Raw genomic sequence first — 23,527 nt, 5'->3', positions numbered from 1 at the left:
AATAAATTGGTTAATCTCTAAAGTGCTACAAGTACTCCTTTTCTTTTTGCGACTACAGACTAATACGGCTGCTACTCTGGAACCTCTCCTTCCTTAGAAGTTTTTAACGTCAGACTTGACAAAGCCCTGGCTGGGATGATTTAATTGGGGATTGGCCCTGCTTTGACAAGGGGGTTGGACTAGATGACCTCCTGAGGTCCCTTCCAACCCTGATATTCTATGATTTATTTATAAGAATTTATTTTTAAATTTTGTCTATTTACGTTTTCTTGGTTGTGCAAAATTATGGATTTTAAGCATATTTTTCAATTTTGATCCATGAAAATGTTTACAGTTCCAGGAAATTCTGGATGGGGCAGCTGAGACAATAACATTCTGAATTTCACCATCTCTTGCCATTAAATAATTAAAGCTCTGACAGTTAAAGGATCAATTGTCAATATCACATGTCAAAATAGACAAAGTATCCTTCATTCAAGCTCTAAGTTCTAAGGCAGCATTTTTCTTCTTTTGCCTGTCTGCCAGTTTTGATTATTACTGATGGGGATGTTTTTGCATGGGTTTGTGTGTACATGGTGAAATTGACGTTTACCAATTAAAAAATCAAATCCTTCCAAGGCTACGTTTAAACCATGTTTTCACTTTGCCATGCAACATCATAGTGTCTTGCATAGCTGTTGTCCTGGTGTGATGCAGATGTGACAATGACACATAGGATAGCACGATCAGTCTGCTATGGTGGGCGCAAACATGACCATGCACAGATCTGTGAGGCCTGCCATGCCATGGGCAGTTGTGCTGGAACTAGGGATGCTGGGGATGCTCATGCACTCCTGAGTTGAAGTAGTAATAACAAACACCAAATACATGGTTTCCATCATCAACACCCCTGTGATGTTGCATAATGCTTTATGGAAATATGTTTATGAATGTATATATGACATAACTGGAATATGTTTTATGCTACGTATGCCATGTAACATCTCTGTAAAGATTATGATCTACTGAATCTATTTACCAGCAGGAGAGTGGTGTGGGGGAGGTATTTTTTCATGCTTTGTGTGTATAAAAAGATCTTCTACACTTTCCACAGTATGCATCCAATGAAGTGAACTGTAGCTCACGAAAGCTTATGCTCAAATAAATGGGTTAGTCTCTAAGGTGCCACAAGTCCTCCTTTTCTATTTATCCTATTTGTATGCATGTATCACTTTTTTTTATTGAAAGTTATGAAAATTGGCTATGTACTTGTTTAAGTAGCCTCAGTGAAGCAGTTGGTCAGCTTCCTGAGAAAAGACTATTCTCAGTAAGTGCCCAATCAAAAAACACTTAAGCCAACAATGAACTTGGAGATGCCAATCCACATCTGAGCTTCCCCAGAAATGTTGCCTGGTTGGTAAGGAACTCAGTCATGCATGGACATGTGACTTGCCCATGTGACTCCAAAACTCCATCTTTGAGCTGAATTCTGGGTAGGAGAGAGGAGGGGGTCTCCACCCACAAGAGAGACTATTTAAGCCCCTTGGAGACCCCTCCATTTTGTCTTCAGGTGGCTCAAGAGATTGGATCAAAGGACAGTAATCACAGGGGTGGGAGTGATTGCTGGACCCAGACTAGAAGAAGTCCAGTCTGTAAAAGAAGCTTACTGGAACATCTGAGGGTGAAATTTCATCTGTAATCACTTCTACTGTTTTCAGAGTAACAGCCGTGTTACTCTGTATTTGCAAAAAGAAAAGGAGGACTTGTGCCACCTTAGAGACGAACCAATTTATTTGAGCATGAGCTTTCGTGAGCTACAGCTCACTTCAGCGGATGCATACTGTGGAAACTGCAGAAGGCATTATATACGTTCTATATTATAGAACATCTTGGTGTTATGATATATAACATTATATAATTCAGTTAAGCCTGCAGCTCGTGGGGGCCCTGGGTCAGACCTGGGTCGGGGTCTGCAGCAGGCTCGCGGGTCTGGCTCAGAGGGGCAAGGTTCTGGAGTCCCAGGCTAGCAGGGAAGGGGGTTAGAAGTCGTCTCCGCACACGGGTGAGCAGGTCCCCAGGGGTTTCCTGTGATCTGACACCCCCCCCCCCCCCGCCCCCGGACAGTTGTTCCCGCCCCCCTGCCCCGCCCACGTGGCGCTGCGGCGACGTGTCCTGCCGGTTCACTGTCACGGACGGCACCGCAGGGCTGAGCAGGGTTAGGGCCACCACTAGGGGGAGCCAGAGCCCGTGCTTCGCCTTCCCGCCAGGGGCCTGCCGCGCTCCGCTGTCTCTCAATCAATCCTGCTGGGAAGGCGGGACCCTAGGGGAAGCACGGGCTAGCGCAGGGCAGCGCCAAGAACCAGTCAAAGTGTAGATAGCTCCGCCGTCGAGGAGGGCGGAAGGTCCTATTGGCTGCGATGCCCCTCCAGGAGGCGGGAGGAAGGGCTCTGTCCCGCTGCTGGCCAATGGCGGAGAGCGGTGGGGTTCGGGTGTGCCCGCTGAGGCGAGCGGCGCTGTGTGAGGCAGGTAGCGCGGGTTGCTGCCCGGCTCGGCTTCTCGCCGCCCCCGCCCCCCGGGAGGGCCTGATCCCGCAGCGGCCGCCGGAGCTGGGAGGCCGCCTGCGCCGCGGGCCGGGGCCCCGACTTCCCCAGGCCCGGTCCCCTTCCGCCCCCCCGTCCCGGGCCCGGTCCCGGGCCCGGTCCCCGTCCGCCGGCCGCCCAGCTCTCGGGGCAGCCGCGCTGGGGTGAGCTGAGGCCCGGAGTCAGGCTTATGCAACGTCCCTGCCCCCGCTCGCCTCGCGCTGCCCCCCGCTGCCGGCCGGGGGCTGGCGGACCTGCTCGGGCCTTGTGTTGCGGCCGGCCGCGGCTCGGCCCCGCGGCTTGCCCGACTGGCCCGCTGAGCCTGCCGTAGGGGCCTGGGGCTGCTGGGCAGCGGGGGGGGTCCTGCCCTGGGGGCCGAACTCCCCAGCGCCTCGCCATGGCCGGCGCCATCGCCTCTCGGATGAGCTTCAGCTCCCTGAAGAGGAAACAGCCCAAAACCTTCACCGTGCGGATTGTGACCATGGACGCCGAGATGGAGTTCAGCTGCGAGGTACCCGCCCGCCGCGCCTCTCGGCCCCGGTGCCCGCCTGCCGCGAGCGGGATCCCTGGGCTGGCGCCGGGAGCCCGCTGCTGGGGTGGAGCGTGGCAGCGGCTGGGCAGCGCACGGCAGCCCCGTGCCACGCGATGCTTTGGGGCAGGCCTGGAGATGAGCGCCGTGACAATTTGACTGCAGGGGGCATGGAGGGAGGCAAAACGTAGCTACCCAAGGTGGAGTTTGATCAGGATGCCGGGCGAGCACACCCCTGTGAAAAGCTGTATGTGAACTTTATTGAACAGAAAGGGGCTTGATATCATGTAAAACATAGTACTTCCAGCACCACAAACGGCCAGTTGCATCCTGTTGGGGCTCAGGCTTATTGGTAAATCACAGAAGAGTGCTCCCCACTGAATCCACTTTCTGGTGCCCCCCCTCCCCCCGATTTTCCTGTCTACCAGTGGTGGGGAGCTGCTAGCTAAATACAGATCCTCCAGAGTTTCTCTGGAGAGATGAACGTGTTTGTAGCCAAAGATGGAACATGCAGGGTTTCAATTTGAATGTCCTTGGATCTACTCACGGCCACCTGCATCTGTTTTGTTTAGGAAGCCCTGTTCCTAAATGGTGCTGTTTTTCATTTGCCTGCATTGTACAGGCACTGGAAGACTACAGGGAGGCCCTCTAGGAATCCATTGTTAATCTAGCATCGAAGTGTAATGTCTTACGCAAAAGATGTGTTGGGATAGAAACTGTATGCATATAAGTATCAGAGGGGTAGCCTTGTTAGTCTGGATCTGTAAAAGCACTTGTGTCTCAGTGCAGGAGGTTCCTTGGTGCTGTGCTGTGATATAACAGAGGGGATGCAGTCATGTCTCAGTGCCCACGGTTCTGGGTGCTGTGATATAGCTGAGGGGATGCAGTCGTGTCTTGTGGGAGGTTCCAGGGTCCTGCACTATAATATAGAAGAGGGGAAGTCATGTCTTCGCACAGAAGGTTCCTCGATGCAATTCTCTTGTGAGTCCCAACCGCTACTGGAATATGGTACAACATCCTTGAGCAAAGGAATTGGGGGTGGGGTCAAAAATAATTCCTCTGATTATATTGCAGAACAACAGTCGGCTATGGGTCGCCCCCTATTATGCTGTTAAATTAGGTACTTTACTCTCCTCTAGCCCCTAAAGAAGAATAGCTTGCAGGTACTCTGTGTAGAATAGGTAAGCAGAAAGCGGTGAACAAATAACTCTTTAATTTACATGAGGTTTTTGGATGACTTGAAATATCTTTTGGGGACTCTAAAGGATAAACTTTGAATGAGTGCTCTAGTATCCATATGCATTTGGCCTTTCATCCCCTTCATTATCACCCCAGCAACATCACTACTTTAGCCTGCTCCAGAAGTGTTTTCTTTGATATGAAAATGCAAATGATTATCTGCTTTGATCTTACTAGCTAGCAGACAGCAAATTCCAGAGATCACATTTTGCAAAGCCCATAGCAGACCTAGTGATTTGCCATTGTAAGTTGGCACTACAGCTGTGTGGTGCTAGCAGTCTGCATGATGCAGTTCCAAACAGAAGCAGGATGAAGTATCCAAGGGGGTGTGGGGAGGGCAGTAATAGAGACCAATCATAGGCTGTGAGATTTCTTGAGTGTCTTCACAACATGATGGGGCCCTGATCCTGAGTCAGGCCTGTGGGCATTAGTGCAGTATAAATAACCTGTTCCTAGGCAAAACATGTCACTAAACTGGAGTCCTAAGAATGTACAGTATCCAGGCACTTGCTATCTGGAGAATGATGCAAACAATGTGAGCGAGGATTTGGAGGGGTCCATCAGATTATTCCAGAAGCATTGCTCTGATGAGAAGTCTCCACCCCTCAACTACTGGAAGGGGTGGCTGCTGAGATTCCTGGCAGGTGGTTGTCTCCAGACTTGGTTTGGGCCTCCATCTGTTTTATTAGTTGACCGCTAGAAGGTGTATAATTACACTTGAAGTTTCCGCATCATACTCACGTCAGGTTGTTGCTGTGTACTGGGGCCACTCTGCTGCTCGCTCTCCCTAGGTACTCCTAGCATACTGTCTCTAGTTTGAGTGCTTTTCTTATTCTTCGAGGCAATTATAATTAAGGCTATGATTTAGTCATGGAATCTGTGACTTCCAGCAACCTCCATGATTTCAGCCTGCGATGGTTGGGAGCTGCAGGGTCCCCCGCTGCCCCCAGAGCTCCAAGCTGCCACAGGCAGGAGGGTACCCCACAACTCCTGGCTGCCATGGGGTACCCCTGAACCCCCGAGCTCCCAGTTGGTGGCGGGGGAACCCCTGAGCTCCCTGCTGCCACGGGAGGTGGGGAACCCTGAGCTCCTGGCTGCCATGGGCCCTCGGAGCTGCAGACGGCAGAGGTATCCCACAGACCCCAGTTGCTGCAGGCAGCTGCTAGCCCCTGTGCAGCTGCCTGCTTCAGGTGGTATGGGGACCCACAGATCCCTATTTTTTTCATGGATCGTTTTAGTAAAAGTCGTGGACAGGTCATGGCTTCTGTGAATTTTTCCTTTTTGTCCATGACTTTTACTAAAAATATCTGTGACAAAATCTTAGCCTTAATTATAATATACTGCCTTGAGGGACGCTATCTGCGATCCTCCTCAGTCTGAGCCATTGAGAGAGGAAAGACACTGCTTAAAAACTCTTGGGTTTTTTTTTTTAAACCACATCTCCTGTTTAACTCAAATATTGATAAACAGTAAGAAAGAAAAAAAATTGTTAAAAATTCAACTCTTCTCCTCCTTCAGTTAAGGTCTGAGAAAGCTTTGTGTGTTCTCTGGTCCTCCACGAAGACCTTCAGAAAAGGGAAGAGAAGACTTGAGATTACTTATTTCTAAGAAATAGTAGCTCCCCTAGTTAAAAAAGGCCACTTTTCAGGCCTTTATGCCAACCCTGAACAGAGAGGGTATAAACCCATTTTTTCCCCTTATTTGTGAGTCACCTTTAAGAATAAGGAAAGTTAATATCCAACACCCGTGCCTTGGCCTAATTTAACTACAAACAATTGAATGGTTTCTCTCCATATGTTCTTAAATAAATATATCATGTTTCAGCTAAGATCAAGCATGGAAAACTTGAGCCCAAAACGAGAGTTTTTCAGTAAGGGGGGACAAAAAGAGGTGGGTTTTTTTTTTTTTTTTTTTTTTGTGTTTGTTTCAGAACAGTCTTTTAATAGGCTTCATAAAGCCAGAGAATTGGATGCAGGAATTCCTTCACCACTTCAAATACAATACCAATGGAATGGGTTACCTAGAGAGGTGGTGGAATCTCCATCCTCAGAGGTTTTTAAGGCTTGGCTTGACAAAGCCTTGGCTGGGATGATTTAGTTGGTGTTGGTCCTGCTTTGAGCAGGGGATTGGACTAGATGACCTCCTGAGGTCTTTTCAAACCCTAATATTTTATGATTCACATTTCTTGCAGTAAAAAAAGGACAATATAAACAAACATTTTCAAGAACCTATGGTGGAAAGTTTTAGCAAGTCTTAGTTCTGAGGGTTGTTACATTATACAGTGAAAATACCTTTTTTCTGAAGATTGAATTTACGAGTCACTTGTGTCTCTTTAGATATACCAAAGGCTGCCACGCATTTCGCCCCTCCCTTGCTATACACTAAAGGAACAGAACTTTGTAACTCGTTTATTGTGCACTTGCTACTGAGCAACCAGTGAATTGGCTTTTGTAGAGCTTGAGTTATACTGGCTGGTGTAGTTTAAATCTAACACATCTAACAGCTCCTAGAATGACTGATCAAATGCTGCCTGTGACAATGATAAACAAAGCCTTCAAATCTTGTATGGCTTATTGGGCCTCTCTACTAGCTGAAAATTGTTCAAGAAGATGTGTAGGCTAAAGGGATTTTATTACGGCTTTCTCTTCCTTTTCCATCTGTTGTTTCTTCAGTATTTCCATTTTCTAGCTCATAATAGTTCATAAACACTGTTTTTTCTTTGTGGTTGATATTTAACCCTCATGAGCCTAACTCATTATATTGCTGTGTTTTCTAATGATCCGGTGGACTTCTAAATTGGGCATGGGATAATAGGAAGCTGACGTTACCCTCCATTTAAAAAACCGCAACCTTTTTACAAGTAGTTTAAAAAAAGAGTCATGGGTCTGCTGTAACTCCGTTGACTCCAACGCAATTATGCCAGGGTGAGTTTGGCCTTGTATGTTTTTATCATTTGTAAAATGTCATTTAATGGCCCTGGAGAATGAAATCCACAATCCCCAGAAGAGGTAGAGCTAATAGACCATAGCAATGCAAACTTTCCTCAACTGTATTTCTCAAACTTGCTTTGGAGGACACCTCTTTCCCCTCCGGGACAAAGAGGGAGTTGTCTTCTTGTCTCCCTGTAAAAATGTCAGTTAATAACATATGTAGTGGCTTTCTATAGTGTGAAAACTTGTCACTTCCTATAGGCTGTGGATGATGATAACAATGTGGGTTGGATTTGAACTGGCAAGTCTTGCGTCTTCAAATGACTCCTCAAGGACGCTTCTGCTAAAGAAGCCCTATTTTTATCATTGCAGATAAACTTCCACAGCCTCTCCTGAAACCACACAGAGAAACTGACAAGAATTGTCAGTGCTGTTATAAAAGCAGGACCTGCGGGAACTCGGCTGCAATCCTTTGCTGCTGTTGTTGGGGAGCCCTATCTTTGTGGGGAAGGAACAAGTGAAGGGAGCTGACTTGTGGCCTGGTGGCACAAGAGCTTGCGTTCCACCATCATCGCTTGTCTTCCAGGCTAGAAGCAATGTTGGAGGGATTATGTTTAGCTGCAGGGGATTTGATAACTACCCACCAGCCAAAAGGCAGTCTGCTGCAATTTGAGTCTTTGATGTGGATCCTGGAATGAACCCTGAAAAGATTGTTGGGACATGGGGTGAAAGAATGATATGCAGCTACTAACTGCCACATGGTTGTCCTGGAAACCCATCCACATGCAGAGCTGTAATGAAGAGTCTGTCTTCGGGTTGGAAGGATGGTCACACCCCAAAGCAGCAAGACTTTGTGGTGAGGGAATGAAACTGCCAGTGCAGTGGTGTTGCCGGCACCCAGTGCCGAGAGGCTGAACAACAGCTTGAGTTGGTTCGTTACCCGGTGTGCTGCACCCAATAATCACAACGGGGTGGAGAAGCAGAAAAGTTTATTTGCAGCTGCAAAAAGGTACAGGGAGAATAAAATCTCAAATCCTGCACAACAGAGCAGGAAGTTACACAGGCTTTTATACATCCTTTTTCCCAGCATACTTATCCAATAGCAAGCTGCCCCAAGTATCCATATAGCCAGCCAATCCAGTTCCCAGCTAGTTCCCTGATTCTCTGTATCATTTGTTAAACTATACGTAAAGCTGCTTTATTCAGCATTGTTCTTCCATATCTCCCCTGTTTGGCCTTGCTTAGTTTCAGGCAGTCTGACTCTGCAACATACTGTTGCAGATTCTCAGCATAACTGCTGTGTGTGCCTCCAGGCAGGGGGGCCAAGGACACTTGGGCCTAGTACGCAGAGCTGCTGCGAGTGCCTCCAGGCAGGAGGGGGGGCCAAGGACACCGGGGCCTAGTGCAAGGGGGCTTCATCGACACTCGTGGTCTTCCATCCCCTCGAGTTACCTAGTGGCCATGCCCCAGTGTTCCCAACAGTGGCTTCCTAGAGATTTGTTCTCCTGGGAGAAATGTAGGGTGCAGATTTATTCTTACTCTTCCCATTCACTTGTCATCTGTGCACAAAGCAACTTTTCCTTTGTACTGGCTGGTATGGGAGGAGCTAATGGCCAGTTAGGCCAGGCAGGGGGAGAGCTGCTGCAGTATTCCTGCAGGAGTAATCCAGGACTCCTCTCCTTGATGAGCCATGGCAGCTCTATTGGGTGGAGAAGGCAGGGAATTACTACTTTTCGGCCTTCTGTCCCTCCTGCATTTGCTTGCCCCTCCCCATGTCTTTCGACACTGCGGTTCACTCCCAAGGCTTCTGGCAAACCATTGGGGACCCTGTTGCTATTGAGGCTGTGAAATATTGAGAAGGATTAGTTAGTTAGTAATTGCCTAGATCAGTGGTTCCCAAACTAGGGGCACCGCTTGTTCAGGGAAAGCCCCTGGCGGGCCGGGCCGGTTTGTTTACCTGCCGCATCTACAGGTTTGGCTGATCACTGCTCCCGGTGGCCGCAGTTTACCTCTCCAGGCCAATGGGGGCTGCGGGAAGCGGCGGCCAGCACGTCCCTCGGCCTGCGCCGCTTCTTGCAGCTCCCATTGGCCAAGAGCGGCGAACAACGGCCACTAGGATCTGCGATCGGCAGAACCTGCGGATGCGGCAGGTAAACAAACCAGCCCGGCATGCCAGGGGCTTTCCCTGGACAAGTGGCGCCCCTACTTTGGGAACCACTGGCCTAGATTGTGAGCTCTTCTGGGCAGGGAATGCCTTTTAGTTCTGTTTTTACTTCCTCCCTGCTTCAAACCCCTTGGTATCCCCACAACCTCTTGCCCAGTCTCCTGATATCCACCTGCCTGGCACCATCTGCTCCCTTGCCTCCCTCCCTCTCTGCCCTTCAGTGCATGCAGCTTCTCTCACTCCATCCTCATCTGTCTTTCTGCTGCCCCTGCCTCCACCAGGAGTGTAGATGAATTGGCTGTGTGTGTTGGCAGCTGTATGGTGATGTAGAGGTGAAGAGTTTGAGGAGATCTGGTAGTTATGATGCTGACTGGTAGACCATGTGTTTGAGGTTGTGCTGTATGTTCTGTAGCTCTAACTGGTGGCTTACATGCTTTATATTGTTTCTGGGAAATGAACTTCAACAAACTTAACTCTTATTTTAAAAGGTCTTTTTTGTGGGAATAATATATTTCTTTGCTTTTCTCTAGCGCATTTAATCCAAAAATCTCAAAGCCTTTAACAAATGTAAATGAATTAAGTGCCTCTGACCCCTGTGGGTGTGACATTCCCCAAGGTACAATCTGTACTGTTGACCGTTGGTGTCCCCTTAAGTCTCTAGCCTGGGGTGCCTTTTACACTGCTTTGTTGTCAGAACAGCCACTCCTGACTTACTTCCACAGCCTTCAGCGCGCAAATTCACTCCCAGCAAAATACATGAGCATGCTGAGGAATCACTAATGAATTACATACAGGGCGGCACCTGCAAATTCTTACTCCCAACCTTGTCAACCAGAAATGTGTGTCTTGTGCTGCTCAGTACCTTTCTGAACAGTACAAGCTCATAGAATTTGAGCCCATCACTTCATCAAAGGAAAATGATATATGCACCAATAATATATGCAAATGGCGTTTCCCACATACTCTAATCCAAACATACTGGATAAAATAAAACAATAAAATAAGTTTATTAACTACAGAGAGATGGATTTTAAGAGATTACCAGTGATGATGCATAAAAGTCAGGATTGGTTACAAAAGAAATAAGAGTAATATGCAAGCTAATATTTAACAAGCTAAATGAACTTAAAAGCAAAGGTTTGTCTTGCTATACACTGTAGTAAATTTTACAGGCTGGGTCTCCTTCCAGCCTGGGACCACTTCTGCTTACTTCAGTTTTTTCAGAGTAGTTAATAATATGAGCAGAGAGAAGGGATGAGGAGATGTGAAGTCAAGTGTTTTCCTCTCCCTTTATAACTTAATTTCTTGTGCTAGAAACATCCTTGCTGAGTCATGGTGATACAGGTCATGCAGGACATGAAGTTTGAATGGTCCCTATTGCTGAAGAATGGCTGCTTAAGCCGTGACAGCTCTGGGATGCTAGCGTGTCTTTGTCTCTGAACACTTGTTTGAGCCTGCTTTTCTTAAACTTGGAGCATGTTACAGCAATGATATGAAGTAGAATCTTATAACTCCACATACAATGTTGATGCATGTATTTTACCAGAGCAATAATGTTCAGCAGATTGACTTTTCAAATGATACCTCACAGGGCATACTTTTTATAATTTTTTGTACAAGGCTCTCTCATGGGCTCCTCCTCTCATTTTATACTAAACCTCATAGAGCACTAGTTTTGGTTTCTTTAAATAAATTCTGTTTTAAATCTGCCCCATAGCAATTCCCAGATGTATATTTTCGGAGATTAAACCTCCTCTAAATGAAACCCAAATCTGTAATAATTCCTAGAAATGGAAGCTTAATGTCTTTTACACTATAAAACTTAATAAATGCAGTTGGGGTTTTATTTTAAAGCTTTTTATTTGTTTAGGGAAATATTAAAGGCACAAACCCACCCTCTGTCCCTGCTTTCTACTTTCATTATGGCCATTGAAGTGTGAAGTTTAATTAATCAGCAGCATATTAAGGATGGAGACCTAGGGCTGGTTTACACTAGAAAATCAGATCAACCCAGTGTTAGAGAGCTTATTCCTTCACTCTCCCACTTCCCTGGGCCTTCTCGCATGAACAGAGAGCAACAATACCCGAAGTCCGAAGATGCAAACAATTCGATGTTTATTGGGGTGAACTTCCAGCAAGCTTAAATACAAGTTCCTTTTTCCTTATTTTCGAATCCCAACTTACTTCCTGTTTGCCCCTAATTTATATAGTAATAATCTTAGCTATACCTTAACCAATCATTCTACTGAAATTTAACTAACCAATCCTAACATATTGTAACATGATTAGCTAACCAATTATATCCCACCACCTTAATTAGATTACACCCAGCAAAATTAATTATACAGCAGACAGAAACAATCACAGAACCAGACAGAGATTATACAGACAAACAATAGCAAAGTGGGAACTATAATGACAAAACAATACAGAAGTGAGGATTTCACATCCCAGCTATTGATACGTGAGTTCTTGCCAGACAGGATGCTATCAAACTAAGTTTCCTTTTACATTTTCTAGGCACTTCCCTTTCTCTGGAGGTGATAGGAATACAATCCTGTCCTGATAGTGCCTGACCGCCCAATAGCACCTTATTTCAATGTGACTAGTTTGGAATGTGAGGATGTGATTGTTCGCTTCCTAGCTTATGGCTGCCTCTGCTGCTTAGGCAAAGGCCTTAGCCTAAGAACAGGGCCTCAAACTGTCACAGTAAGAGAAGGCCCTTACACCAGCAGACAGTGATTTTGATTCTTTCTTTTATACCTCTAACTAGCCAAGTAATAAGAATACCCCTAAATTCTTAAAGTACAGGCCTTTACAGACAGGCCTGAATATCTATATCCTAACACCCAGCTATGTCGCTCAGGGTGTGAAAAATCTGCACCCTGAGTTTGTAGTTAAGCCAGCTTAAACCCCCTTGTAGAGAGCACTAGGTTGATGGAAGCGTTCTTCTGTCGACCTAGCTATTGCCTCTCGGGGAGGTGGATTTACTACAGTGATGGGAGAACCCCTCCTGTCGCTGTAGTAAGTGTCTACACTGAAGTGCTACCGCTGCAGCTACAGTGGTTTAAATGTGGACATACCCTACTTGCATATCTTGTAATATCACTGCATTATGGAAAAGCTGGGTTTGCCCCACCTCCCTGAGAACTAGACCACAGATGTTTTATAATACAGCCAGCAGGCTTTGTAGGGGTAACCTGCTTGGAGATCAACATAGTCCTTCTTTCAGCAAGATTGTCTTATTTAAATGTTCCAGTACAGTTAGCACTTTGTTGTGATTAAGGTTAAGATTTTGTCACGGTTATTTTTAGTAAAAATTACGGACAGGTTGCAGGTCTGTGACTTTTACTAAAAATAATGGGGAAGGGGCTGACGGGGAGAGGGCTGAAGCCTGAGCCTCGCAGAGTGGGGTAGAGAGTTCAAGCTCTGCTGTGGGAGAAGGGAGTCTCCCTTCTGCAGCAGCTGACGGCTCCGGCACCGGTGCTGCAACCCCAATGGCTCAGAGCTCTGGGGTTCCCCTGCTGTCTGCAGTAGCTGAGCACTCCGACTCCCCCCACCGCCCATGGTGGCTCAGAGCTTCAGGGTCCTCACTGGCTGATACCTCCAGCCCTGCCGCCATGGGGCTGAAGTGGGAAATGTCACAGAGGTCTCTGAAAGTCACGGAATCCATGACATCTTATCCTTAAAAGTCATGATGCTAGATGTTAAAGTAATCTAGCAAAGGTAATGCGGTTCTGTCAGTAGGTGAGACTCCCAGATGAGATACTGTAATATCCCTGATTTCTGCTGCTGTATCTGAACTCCTGTCCCTGCATGCCATTGTGAGATGATCAAATTCATTTAGGAAGGAAATTGCATCTTTCCATGCTTTTTGGGGGGTGTTCTTTCTCCCCATGAATTAAGGACAGGTTGGTCTCCTGACCCCCTCTGATTTTGTCGCTGGCCTGGGACCCAATTTGTTTTGCTCTTCACTTGTGTGTCTCCTTCCCTGTCCCACTCTCTCCTTTTCTCTGCAGAGTTATCTATTTGTGTCACTATTTCCACATCTGTCCTTCCAGTAGGGTGGGCTCTCCATTCAACCATTTCTGTAAGGCCTGGGATCTTGGACCCAAAACTCTTCTTCACTTCTTATTCTGTGGAGATTTAGCTGCTGCCTCAGCTGGTTCTCTGACCTTAATAGAATCCTAGAATCATAGAATATCAGGGTTGGAAGGGACCTCAGGAGGTCATCTAGTCCAACTCCCTGCTCAAAGCAGGACCAATCCCCAACTAAATCATCCCAGTCAGGGCTTTGACAGCAGGAGCTTTATGGGTCTTGTATTAAAAGTGAACTGAAAAGCTTTGCAACCAATACAGAGAAATAATTTAAGCTCCCAAACCAACAAGATGCAAGTTTAGACTAAACATATTTGTCAGTCTAAACTTGCATCTTGTTGCTGGTCTGGGGCTTAAACTAATTCTTTATTGCTTGGAAAGCTGTTCAGTTGACTTTTAAGTAGACAGGGCCCAATGCTGGCACTGTATGGTATAGTATTTGTCATAAGATTCCTTAGCAGGATGTTAAGAGCTACTTAGCTGAGCCATGACACCTATGTTTCAACCCAGGAGTAAACCAGGGTTCTCTTTCTGGCAATTTGTAGGGCCAAATTGACTTCATGGGTGTTGCACAGGAAGGGATGAGGGTGTAAATCAGGGCAGAATTTGGTTCTTAGTGCTAAAAAGTGATGGCAGATGAGTAAATGGGAGATGAGTGAAATTCCCCTTCCTTTGCACAATACTCAAACAAAGTTGTGTACATCCCTCCCCACATGTAGATAAACACCAAATGACAGCAATTTGACAATGGTGTACCAGTACTGTAGTGACAACGAACTCTCTAATGCAGCTGACCTTCAACAAATGGCTGGCAAGTTAACAGCTCGGGGAAAAACGTGTGGTTGTCAGCAGCAGTAAATGTTCTCTTTAAAAAGTAGGAGAGGAAAAAAACCAAACCCTTCCCTAACTGCAAAGTGAATTTCAGTGAAGTAGCTGAAATGCCACCTGCCAAATCAGGGTGTGATTGCCCAGTGCTCTTAGGGTATTCGGAGACTGTCTGGGAGGTGGGTGCGATTTGGAAACTGCTGATTTTTTTTTTTTTTTTTAATACAGGAAATGCAGAGGAGAGGCTCCTGTTTTCATTTGAACTTTCTGGTGATACAATGAGGAGATGTGCACACAAATAAAGAACATAATGCCCATTGAATTCTATCAGGTTGTGTGATTTGGGAATTAGTTTATCAGATTTCAGAGTAACAGCTGTGTTAGTCTGTATTCGCAAAAAGAAAAGGAGTACTTGTGGCACCTTAGAGACTAACCAATTTATTTGAGCATAAGCTTTCGTGAGCTACAGCACAAAAGCTTATGCTCAAATAAATTGGTTAGTTTATCAGAGACATCTGCCTTGCCTGTGGTATAATTCAGCTCTGCTTTTCCCTTCTTAGAATACTTACAAGTCATTCACATGAGACATTCTGTGGTTTATGTGCCTTCCTTTGTACTGTCCCCTATGAACGGACGGCCCTCTCTGATCCTGTGTGCCCCGTAACCGTCTTCTCCTCCCAATTTTTTCCTCCAAATCCTACCTTTTCTCCCACAGTCCTCGAATTCCCTATAAACCATGACAGTTTCTCTGGATCTGACAGACTGTCTTTATTTTTAAGATAGACATTCTTTTTTGAGTTAGAAATTCATCTATCTGGTTTTGTGTGTGTATTTTTAATACTATATAATGCTCTTGTTTTGCTTGCAGTGGCATCCTACAGGCAGCAGCTGCAGCCTAGGAGATTCAGGGGAGGTCTACGCTACAGCTGGGATCGATGCTCTGAGATCGATCCACTGGCAGTCGATTTAGCAGGTCTAGTGAAGACCCGCCAAATCGACAGCAGATCGCTCTCCTGTCGACCCCTGTACTCTACCCCCGACGAGAGAGTTTCTCCCGTTGACCCCCTGCTGTGTAGACCCCGCAGTAACTTGGCCTAAGGTATGTAGCTGGAGTTGCGTAGTGTAGGTTGACTTACCACGGTAGTGTAGACATAGCCTCGGTCTGAGCAATGTGGACAAGGAAACGATTTTACTGATGGCTTATCTTGCTTCCAGAAAGCACTGCACCACAACTAACAAACAGCATTTCTCCAACAGCTGTCTATCCTATTATTATTTGTATTATTGTAGTGCCTAGGATTTCCAGGTGTGGGCCAGGCCCCCATTGTGCTAGGCGCTGTACAGACACAGAGCAAAAAGACTGTCCCTGCCCCAAAGAGCTTACAATCAAAGGATAAGACAAGGCATACCAGATGTCTTAGTAATCTAAGTTCTGTTACACAGTGTGTAACAATGTCTGATTGTTTCTTTGTGCTCCCCAGTCTGTCTGTCTGTATCTGTATTAATATTACAATATGTGTAAATGCTCAATCCGCTTTTAAAAATGCACAATATGAATAATACAGAGGAGCAAAAACTTTTTGTGGCTACAGTGCAACATAAAACTGCAACAGTGCCTTTACTGCGTAGTACCACAAATGCTGGGGAATGAATTGCAGAGACCCTATGAAGTTAAGAGTGTTCCACTCATAGGGTTGTCTACACTACAAAATTAGGCTGAATTTATAAAAGTCGAATTTTTAGAAAGCGATTTTATACAGTCGATTGTGTGTGTTCCCACTTAAGATCATTAAATCGGCGGAGTGCGTCCACAGTACTGAGGCTAGCGTCGACTTCCGGAGCCTTGCACTGTGGGTAGCTATCCCACAGTTCCTGCAGTCTCCACCGCCCATTGGAATTCTGGGTTGAGATCCCAGTGCCTGACGAGGCAAAAAACATTGTTGCGGGTGGTTCTGGGTACATGTCGTCAGGCCCCTCCTCCCTCCCTCCCTCCGTGAAAGCAACGGCAGACAATCGTTTCGTGCCTTCTTCATGGGTTACCCGTGCAGACACCATACCATGGCAAGCATGGACCCTGCTCAGCTCACTGTCACCATATGTCTCTGGGTGCTGGCAGACGTGGGACTGCATTGCTACACAGCAGGAGCTCATTGCCTTGTGGCGGCATTATAACTGGTAGCCATCCTCGTCGTCTCCTGGGTGCTCTGGCCAGCCTTGGTCAGGTTGGTTGGGGTGCCTGAGCAGACATGGGTGCTCCTGGTAGATCTCAGTGAGGTCTGTCAGGGGTGTCTGCACATAAATGGGGGTGACTCAGGTCATTCTCTTCAGTTTTGTCTAATGGAGATTCAGTCCTGCCTGGAATATTGGCAGAGGGATAGCTCAGTGGTTTGAGCATTGGCCTGCTAAACCCAAGGTTGTGAGTTCAATCCTTGAGGGGGCCATTCTGCTTCAGGCTGGTCTCCCAGCCAGCAGCACCATCTGCTGCCAGCCAACCCCTCCCTCCCGCCGTGAAAGCAACGGCCGACAATTGTTTTGCGCCTTTTTCCGTGTGGGTGCCATATTGCTGTCAGCACTGTCATCCACCCGCCACTTCCGCTGCCACTCTGCTCTCGTGCTCACGCCATACCACGGCAAGCATGGAGCCCACTCAGATCACAGTGGCAGTTGTGGCCACTCTAAACACCATGCTCATTATCATGCAGTATATGCAGAACCAGAACCTGCAAAAGCAGGTGAGGAGGCGACGGCAGCGCGGTGAGGAGAGTGATGAGGACATGAACACAGACTTCTCTCAAAGTACGGGCCCTGGCAATCTGGCCATCCTGGTGGCAATGGGGCAGGCTCATGCCATGGAACGCCGATTCTAGGCCCAGGAAACAAGCACAGACTGGTGGGACCGCATAGTGTTGCAGGTCTGGGATGATTCCCAGTGGCCGCAAACTTTCATATGCGTAAGGCACTTTCATGGAACTTTGTGACTTGCTTTCCCCTCCCCTGAAGTGCCAGAATACCAAGAGAAGAGCAGCCCTCACAGTTCACAAGTGAGTGGCGATAGCCCTCTGGAAGCTTGCAACGCCGGACAGCTACCGGTCAGTCGGGAATCAATTTAGAGTGGGCAAATCTACTGTGGCGGCTGCTGTGATGCAAGTAGCCAACGCGATCACTGAGCTGCTGCTATCAAGTGTAGTGACTCCGGGAAATCATAGAATCACAGAATATCAGAGTTGGAAGGGACCTCAGGAGGTCATCTAGTCCAACCCCCTGCTCAAAGCAGGAACAATCCCCAACTAAATCATCCCAGCCAGGGCTTTGTCAAGCCTGACCTTAAAAACTTCTAAGGAAGGAGATTCCACCACCTCCCTAGGTAACGCATTCCAGTGTTTCACCACCCTCCTAGTGAAAGTTTTTCCTAATATCCAACCTAAACCTCCCCCACTGCAACTTGAGACCATTACTCCTTGTCCTGTCCTCTTCTACCACTGAGAATAGTCTAGATCCATCCTCTTTGGAACCCCCTTTCAGGTAGTTGAAAGCAGCTATCAAATCCCCCCTCATTCTTCTCTTCCGCAGACTAAACAATCCCAGTTCCCTCAGCCTCTCCTCATAAGTCATGTGCTCCAGCCCCCTAATCATTTTTGTTACCCTCCGCTGGACGTTTTCCAATTTTTCCACATCCTTCTTGTAGTGTGGGGTCCAAAACTGGATACAGTACTCCAGATGAGGCCTTACCACTGTCAAATAGAGGGAACGATCACGTCCCTCAATCTGCTGGCAGTGCCCCTACTTATACATCCCAAAATGCCATTGGCCTTCTTGGCAACAAGGGCACACTGTTGACTCATATCCAGCTTCTCGTCCACTGTAACCCCTAGGTCCTTTTCTGCAGAACTGCTGCCTAGCCATTTGGTCCCCAGTCTGTGGCGGTGCATGGGATTCTTCCGTCCTAAGTGTAGGACTCTGCACTTGTCCTTGTTGAACCTCATGAGATTTCTTTTGGCCCAATCTTCTAATTTGTCTAGGTCCCTCTGTATCCTATCCCTACTCTCCAGCGTCTCTATCTCTCCTCCCAGTTTAGTGTCATCTGCAAACTTGCTGAGGGTGCAATCCACACCATCCTCCAGATCATTTATGAAGATATTGAACAAAACCGGCTTGAGGACCGACCCTTGGGGCACTCCACTTGATACCAGCTGCCAACTAGACATGGAGCCATTGATCACTACCTGTTGAGCCCGACAATCTATCCACCTTATAGTCCATTCATCCAGGCCATACTTCTTTAACTTACTGACAAGAATACTGTGGGAGACGTATCAAAAGCTTTGCTAAAGTCAAGGAATAACATGTCCACGGGTTTCCCCTCATCCACAGAGCCAGTTATCTCGTCATAGAAGGCAATTAATTAGTCAGGCATGACTTTTGCCCTTGGTGAATCCATGCTTATTGTTCCTGATCACTTTCCTCTCGTCTAAGTGCTTCAGAATTGATTCCTTGAGGACCTGCTCCATGATTTTTCCAGGGACTGAGGTGAGGCTGACTGGCCTGTAGTTCCCAGGATCATCCTCCTTCCCTTTTTAAAAGATGGGCACTACATAAGCCTTTCACCAGTCGTCCGAGACCTCCCCCGATCGTCCTGAGTTTTCAAAGATAATGGCCAATGGCTCTGCAATCACATCCACCAACTCCTTTAGCACTCTCGGATGCAGCGCATCCGGCCCCATGGGCTTGTGCTCGTCCAGCTTTTCTAAATAGTCCCGAACCACTTCTTTCTTCACAGGGGGCAGGTCACCTCCTCCCCATGCTGTGCTGCCCAGTGCAGTAGTCTGGGAGCTGACCTTGTTCGTGAAGACAGGCAAAAAAAGCATTGAATACTTTAGCTTTTTCCACATCCTCTGTCACTAGGTTGCCTCCCTCATTCAGTAAGGGGCCCACACTTTCCTTGACTTTCTTCTTCTTGCTAGCATACCTGAAGAAACCCTTCTTGTTATTCTTAACATCTCTTGCTAGCTGCAACTCCAGGTGTGATTTGGCCTTCCTGATTTCACTCCTGCATCCCCAAGCAAAATTTTTATACTCTTCCCTGGTCATTTGTCCAATCTTCCAATTCTTGTAAGCTTCTTTTTTGCGTCCAAGATCAGCAAGGATTTCACTGTTAAGCCAAGCTGGTCGCCTGCCATATTTACTGTTCTTTCTACACGTCGGGATGGTTTGTTCCTGCAACTTCAGTAAGGATTCTTTAAAATACAGCCAGCTCTCCTGGACTCCTTTCCCCCTCATGTTATTCTCCCAGGGGATCCTGCCCATCAGTTCCCTGAGGGAGTCAAAGTCTGCTTTTCTGAAGTCCAGGGTCGGTATTCTGCTGCTCTCCTTTCTTCCCTGTGTCAGGATCCTGAACTCGACCATCTCATGGTCACTGCCTCCCAGGTTCCCGTCCACTTTTGCTTCTCTTACTAATACTTCCTGGTTTGTGAGCAGCAGATCAAGAGGAGCTCTGCCCCTAGTTGGTTCCTCCAGCACTTGCACCAGGAAATTGTCCCCTACCCTTTTCAAAAACTTCTTGGATAGTCTGTGCACCGCTGTATTGCTCTCCCAGCAGATATCAGGGTGATTGAAGTCTCTCATAAGAACCAGAGTCTGTGATCTAGTAACTTCCGGTAGTTGCCGGAAGAAAGCTTCTTCCACCTCATCCCCCTGATCCGGTGGTCTGTAGCAGACTCCCACCATGACATCACGCTTGTTGCTCATGCTTCTAAATTTAATCCAGAGACACTCAGGTTTTTCTGCAGTTTCATACCGGAGCTCTGAGCAGTTATACTGCTCCCTTACATACAGTGCAACTCCCCCACCTTTTCTGCTCAGCCTGTCCTTCCTGAACAGTTTGTATCCATCCACGACAGTACTCCAGTCATGTGAGTTATCCCACCAAGTCTCTGTTATTCCAATCACATCATAATTCCTTGACTGTGCCAGGACTTCTAGTTCTCCCTGCTTGTTTCCCAGGCTTCTTGCATTTGTGTATAGGCACTTGAGATAACTTGCTGTTTGTCCTGCTTTCTTAGTATGAGGCAGGTGCCCTCCCCTTTCGCGTTCTCCTGCTCATGCTTCCTCCCGGTATCCCACGTCCCCACTTACCTCAGGGCTTTGGTCTCCTTCCCCTGGTGAACCTAGGTTAAAGCCCTCCTCACTAGGTTAGCCAGCCTGCTTCCAAAGATGCTCTTCCCTCACTTTGTTAGGTGGAGCCCGTCATAGTGCAGGTCATAGTGGATGGCTTTCCTGAAATGGGATTCCCTAACTGTGGTGGAGCTATAGACAGAACGCATATCCCTATCTTGGGACCGGACCACCAAGGCAGCCAGTACATAAACCGAAAGGGCTACTTTTCAATGGTGCGGCAAGCACTGGTGGATCACAAGGGACGTTTCATCAACATCAACATGGGATAGCCAGGAAAGGTGCATGATGCTCGCATCTTTAGGAATTCTGGTTGGTGGGAACAGCTGTAGCAAGTGACTTACTTTCCAGACCAGAAAATAACCGCTGGGGATGTTGAAATTGCTATAGTTATCCTTGGGGACCCAGCCTACCCCTTAATGCCATGGCTCATGAAGCCATACACAGGCAGCCTGGGCAGTAGTCAGGAGCTGGTCAACTATAGGCTGAGCAAGTGCAGAATGGTGGTAGAATGTGCATTTGGATGTCTAAAAGCGCGCTGGTGCAGTTTACCGGCTCGGTTAGACCTCAGCAAAACCAATATTCCCATCATTATTACTGCTTGCTGTGTGCTCCACAAAATCTGCGCGTCGGAAAAGCTTTGAAAACCAGTTTCATGACTGGCCAGGCTACGGTGTGAAAGTTCTGTTTGTTTCTTGATGAAAACCCGCCCCCTTGGTTCACTCTACTTCCCTGTAAGCCAACCGCCCTCCCCTCCCCTCTTTTGATCACCGCTGGCAGAGGCAATAAAGTCATTGTTGTTTCAAATTCATGCATTCTTTATTAATTCGTCACACAAATAGGGGGATAACTGCCAAGGGGTGGGGGAGGAGGGAAGCACCATGTGGGGTTTAGGAGGAGTGGAGGATGGAAGGACAAGGCCACACTGCACTTCAAAACTTATTGAATGCCAGCTTTCTGTTGTTTGGGCAGTCCTCTGGGGTGGAGTGGTTGGGTGCCTGGAGGGCCCCCCACTGCATTCTTGGGAGTCTGGGTGAGAAGGCTATGGAACTTGGAGAGGAGGGTGGTTGGTTACACAGGGGCTGCAGTGGCAGTCTGTGTTCCTGCTGTCTTTCCTGCACCTCAACCATACGCCAGAGCATATCAGTTTGATCCTTCAGTAGCCTCAGCATTGCATCCTGCCTCCGGTCCTCTCGCTCATGCCTCCGGTCCTTGCATTCATTTTGTGCTTTCCTGGACTCTGACATTGTCTCCCTCAACGCATTGTGCTTGGCTCTTTCAGCATGGGAGGCCTGCATGAGCTCAGAGAACATTTCATCACGAGTGCGTTTTTTTCCGGCTTCTAATCTTTGATAGCCTCTGGGACGGAGATGACAGGGGGAGTGTTGAAATATTTGCAGCTGCGGGAGGAAAAAAGGGAGATTGTTTTTAAAAAGAGACATTTTAGATAACAATGAGTAGACTCTTTCACGGTGAACCAAGCTGTTAACATTACATAGCACGTGTGCTTTCTTTACAAGGTCACGTTTTGCCTCTTATGTCGATGCCTGCCAGTATGGTGTGAGATCACACACACGCAGGGCCGGCGGGCAACAGAATTCAGCTTGCAGGCAGCCATGGTAAACCACAGTCTTTTGGCTTCTTTATCCTTCCTAACGTGTGGGAATGGTTTCCAACAGCAGCACCCTCATTTCCCATACCAAGCACCCATTGGGTTGGCCCTTTAAAATGGGTTGGCCATTTAAAAGGAGGGGCTGTGGTTTTCGGGTTAACGTGCAGCACAAACCCAACTAACCCCCTCCCCATTCTCTAGGATGATCGCTTCACCCTTCCCCCCACCGCGTGGCTAACAGCGGGGATGATTTCTGTTCAGCCACAGGCAAACAGCCCAGCAGGAACGGCCACCTCTGAATGCCCCTTAATAAAATTCCCCTGTTTCAACCAGGTGACCATAAATGATATCACTCTCCTGAGGATAACATACAGAGATAAAGAACGGATGTTGCTTGAATGCCAGCAAACACCAGGACCATACGCTGCCATGCTTTCTTATGCAGTGATTCCAGATTACGTGCTGCTGGCCTGCCGTGGTAAAGTGTCCTTCCATGGAGGACGGAATAAGGCTGCCCTCCCCAGAAACCTTTTGCAAAGGCTTTGGGAGTACCTCCAGGAGAGCTTCATTGAGATGTCCCTGGAGGATTTCCGCTCCATCCCCATACATGTTAACAGACTTTTCTAGTAGCTGTACTGGCCTAGAATGTATCCCAAGTCTTCAGGGCAAATTAATCATTAAACACGCTTGCTTTTAAACCGTGTATTATATTTACAAAGGTACACTCACCAGAGCTGCCTTCTCCGCCTTCAAGGTCTGGGAGCCTGGGTTGGGAGGGTATTGGATCCAAGGTGATAAACAGTTCCTGGCTGTCAGGAAGAGCGGTTTCTCCGCTTGCCTGGTGTGCGCTAACTTCAACCTCCCCCTCCTCGTCATCTTCCTTGTCCCCAAAATCCTCATCCCTGTTGTGTGAGACTTCCTCCTTGCAGGAGTCCATGTACAGGGGTGGGGCAGTGGGAGGGGCACTCCCTAGAATTGCATGCTGCTCATCATAGAAGCGGCATGTCTGTGGCTCTGACCCCGAATGGGCATTTGCCTCTTGGGTTTTTTGGTAGGCTTGCCTAAGCTCCTTAAGTTTCACTCAGGACTGCTGCTGGTTTCTGTAATAACCTCTGTCCTTCATACCCTTGGATTTTTTTTTTCAAATATTTTCGCATTTCGTCTTTTGGAACGGAGTTCTGATAGCATGGATTTTGTCTCCTCCTATAGCGATCAGATCTGGTACCTCTGATTCGGTCCATGCTGGAGCTCTTTTACGATTCTGGGACTCCATGGTCACCTGTGCTAAAGAGCTCTGCACAGGCACCTGTGCTGATCAGCTTGCCACACTGGCCAAACAGGAAATTAAATTAAATTAAGTTTGCGGGCTTTTTCTGTCTACCTGGACAGTGCATCCGAGTT

At 47.4% G+C, this 23,527-nt stretch overlaps 1 protein-coding gene across 6 annotated transcripts in view; it reads left to right on the top strand.

The window, feature by feature from the left end:
• Positions 1-2,544: 2,544 nt before the first annotated feature.
• Positions 2,545-23,527, top strand: part of NF2 (NF2, moesin-ezrin-radixin like (MERLIN) tumor suppressor) — a 93,537-nt gene continuing 72,554 nt past the window's right edge. For 5 of the 6 annotated variants that reach the window (XM_077834650.1, XM_077834654.1, XM_077834649.1 and 2 more), the window contains exon 1: positions 2,545-3,069. In XM_077834650.1, coding sequence (XP_077690776.1) covers positions 2,956-3,069 — 114 coding nt within the window. In that variant the 5' untranslated portion in view covers positions 2,545-2,955. Of the gene's footprint in view, positions 3,070-8,106; positions 8,266-23,527 lie in introns of those variants that run through there. The other variant, XM_077834655.1, reaches the window with a different exon arrangement.

Source organism: Eretmochelys imbricata, chromosome 15 (assembly GCF_965152235.1).
Source record: "Eretmochelys imbricata isolate rEreImb1 chromosome 15, rEreImb1.hap1, whole genome shotgun sequence".
NCBI lineage: Eukaryota > Metazoa > Chordata > Testudines > Cheloniidae > Eretmochelys > Eretmochelys imbricata.
Note: the sequence above shows the minus strand (reverse complement) of the source record. Positions and strands in the feature narration are given on the sequence as shown.